Source organism: Condylura cristata, unplaced genomic scaffold (assembly GCF_000260355.1).
Source record: "Condylura cristata isolate star-nosed mole 26May11 unplaced genomic scaffold, ConCri1.0 scaffold00042, whole genome shotgun sequence".
NCBI lineage: Eukaryota > Metazoa > Chordata > Mammalia > Eulipotyphla > Talpidae > Condylura > Condylura cristata.
Genome location: NW_004567143.1, coordinates 3,947,818 through 3,950,097, shown reverse-complemented (window position 1 = coordinate 3,950,097; position 2,280 = coordinate 3,947,818). Strand labels below are relative to the sequence as shown.

The 2,280-nt window shown below is 72.7% G+C and overlaps 1 protein-coding gene across 1 annotated transcript in view; it reads right to left on the bottom strand.

The window, feature by feature from the left end:
• SSPO (SCO-spondin) overlaps positions 1 to 2,280 on the bottom strand; it is a 48,357-nt gene that overhangs the window by 31,092 nt on the left and 14,985 nt on the right. Inside the window, exons 27-32 of the mRNA XM_012733852.1 lie at positions 2,214 to 2,279; positions 1,971 to 2,121; positions 1,365 to 1,518; positions 1,206 to 1,260; positions 450 to 554; positions 17 to 201 (exon numbers count right to left, since the gene is read on the bottom strand). Coding sequence (XP_012589306.1) covers positions 17 to 201; positions 450 to 554; positions 1,206 to 1,260; positions 1,365 to 1,518; positions 1,971 to 2,121; positions 2,214 to 2,279 — 716 coding nt within the window. The remainder of the gene's footprint in view (positions 1 to 16; positions 202 to 449; positions 555 to 1,205; positions 1,261 to 1,364; positions 1,519 to 1,970; positions 2,122 to 2,213; position 2,280) is intronic.

The following is a 2,280-nucleotide window of genomic DNA, read 5'->3' as shown; positions in this document are numbered from 1 at the left end:
CTCCAGCCCGCCCCGCCCACTGACCAGTGAGATTCTGCGGCTGCCGCAGGTCCAGCTGCTGGTAGGGGACCCCGGGGCGCTGTGGCGCGTGGGAGTCGGGTCCCCTGCTGGGAGCCCCCAGGAGGGCAGCCGAGGCAGGGTGCTCCAGCTGCAGGCCCCCCTCGGAGAGCCGGGCCAGGCCCAGAGGGGAATAGCAGGGGTCTGGGGAGGAAGAGGGCGTGGCAGTGGGGGGCGCAAAGGGTGGGGCCTGGCGGCGCTAAGAAGCCACGGCTGGCTGGGGCACTCGGGGCCCACACGCTGGCCTAGGCCTGGAGAGCAGCTGGCCCCGGGGGGGGGGCAGGGCAGCCGTCACTGAGCTGCTGGACATCAGCCTCGCGGGAAGGGGGCCGGTCCGGGCTCCCTCCCGGCTGGCCCACCCTGGGCCGCGCCCCTCCCGCCACGGGCCCTACCTCCGGGCGGAGGCAGGGCGTAGGTGATGAGGCGGGCTCCGATCCCGGCGCTGGGGGCCGGCGTGGGGGCCGCAGTCACCGTGGGGCGGACCGTCAGCTTCTCTCCTGTGTGCAACCCTCAGGTCAGGAGGGAGAGGCCCGAAGCCAGCCGCGCCCGCCGAGAATGTTCCCAGGAGCCGGAGAGGGAAAGCCCGCCCGCCCGCCGGTGTGGACGGTTCACGCCGCGGGTGCTGAACCGTAGAGGGATAAAACTGCAAATCCGGGCCGTGTCAGGGCAGGCCGCGCGGCGCCGGCCCCAGTCAGCAGCAGGCCCCGGGTGGACACTAGGCGGCCACTGCAGGCGCCGCCCCACGCACAGCGCCCTCTGCGGTGAACAAGCCCGCAGCCGCTTTCCGCCCCAGCACGGCGGCCCGTGGGGAAGGACGCTGGACCCACGCAGCCTTCTGGGAGTGTCCGCATCTCCCTCTCACTTATAACTCAGTTTCCAAGTAAAGATGCTTTGGGAAAAGTTCACGTTTGAAAAAGCCAGGGCTGCTTTCAGGAAACAGGGTGGGAGCCGGATCAGACCCAGCAGTAGCAGAAAAGGCAGTGCCCTTGAGGGTGGCCTCTGGGGAGGCAGGAAGCCCACGAAGGACAGGGAAGGTGCAGAGACAGGCCCTCCCACCCGGGGAGCCTCCCCAGCCCGAGGCGGGGTCCCCAGCGCCCCCACAGGTGCAGCTGCTGCTCCCCGGCCCCGCTGCCCTCCAGCCCGCTCACCAGGCGGGACACAGCGGCAGCAGGCCTCTCCCGGTGGCTCCACCAGGACCCAGTCCTGCGGCATGAGAGGGGTCTGGGTACGCCAGGCTGGCCCTGCCCCCCCAGCCCACGGGTGCCCCAGCCCTGCCCCCACGCACCTCCCCTGTCCCAACACCTCACCTGGGGGCAGCCGCCCAGCGGGCAGTAGGGGGAGCAGTGCACGGTGCCATTGTGCAGACACTGGCACACGCTGCAGGGGCCCCCTCGCCAGCGCGCCCCCACACTGTGGACCTGGCCGAGCAGCTCACAGCGCCCGCAAGGCTCCGTCTGGCACCTGGGGGGAGGGTCCCCTCCCCGATGAGCAGCTCACCCGCGCACCCCGCCATCCTGGTGTCCCAGGGCCCTGGGCGGGCAGTGGAAGCACCGGACCACCAGGGAGGGGACACCGGCCCGGAGCCCCACCCCTGCAGCTGGGGGGCTGGACCGAGGGGGGCCGGAAAGCAACGTGCCCCAGGGCCCCTGAGCGGCAGAACCTGGCCGGGGTGTGGGGTGGACAGGCACAGACAGCCCTGCCCCCCACACTCACCAGGCCTTCGTGGGCACAGGAGGCACCTGCGCCTGGCTCGTGCGCTCCCTAGCGCCCCCCTCTGGGGCCAGAGGGCATAAACTGATGCAGGAGAAAGCCGGGTCCCCAAGATGTGCTGGGAGTCCGGGTTTGGGCCGGGATGCAGCGTGGGGGCGGGGCAGAGGCCGCCGCCTACCGGAGCGGGAGGGGAGGGCGCGTACCTGCGGGCCTTGCGGCGGAGGCCCGGGCACTGGCGGCCGCGCCCCGAGACGCCCGGGTTGTTGGGGCTCCGGAAGGACCACTGGACACTCTGGCTCCCGCAGGGGCCCAGGCACTCGGCCCAGCGGGACCAGGAGGACCAGCCGCAGTCCACTGAGGAAGGGCCGAGAGTCGGGGGCTGGCACGGAGCCCAGCCGCGCGCGCTGGGGGTCGCGACCCTGGGAGGCGGGCGGGGAGGGGCTCACCAGCACAGTCGGGGTTCGGGCGGCAGCGCTGTGGCCGGCCGTCCTGGCAGACGCAGAGCCGGCAGTC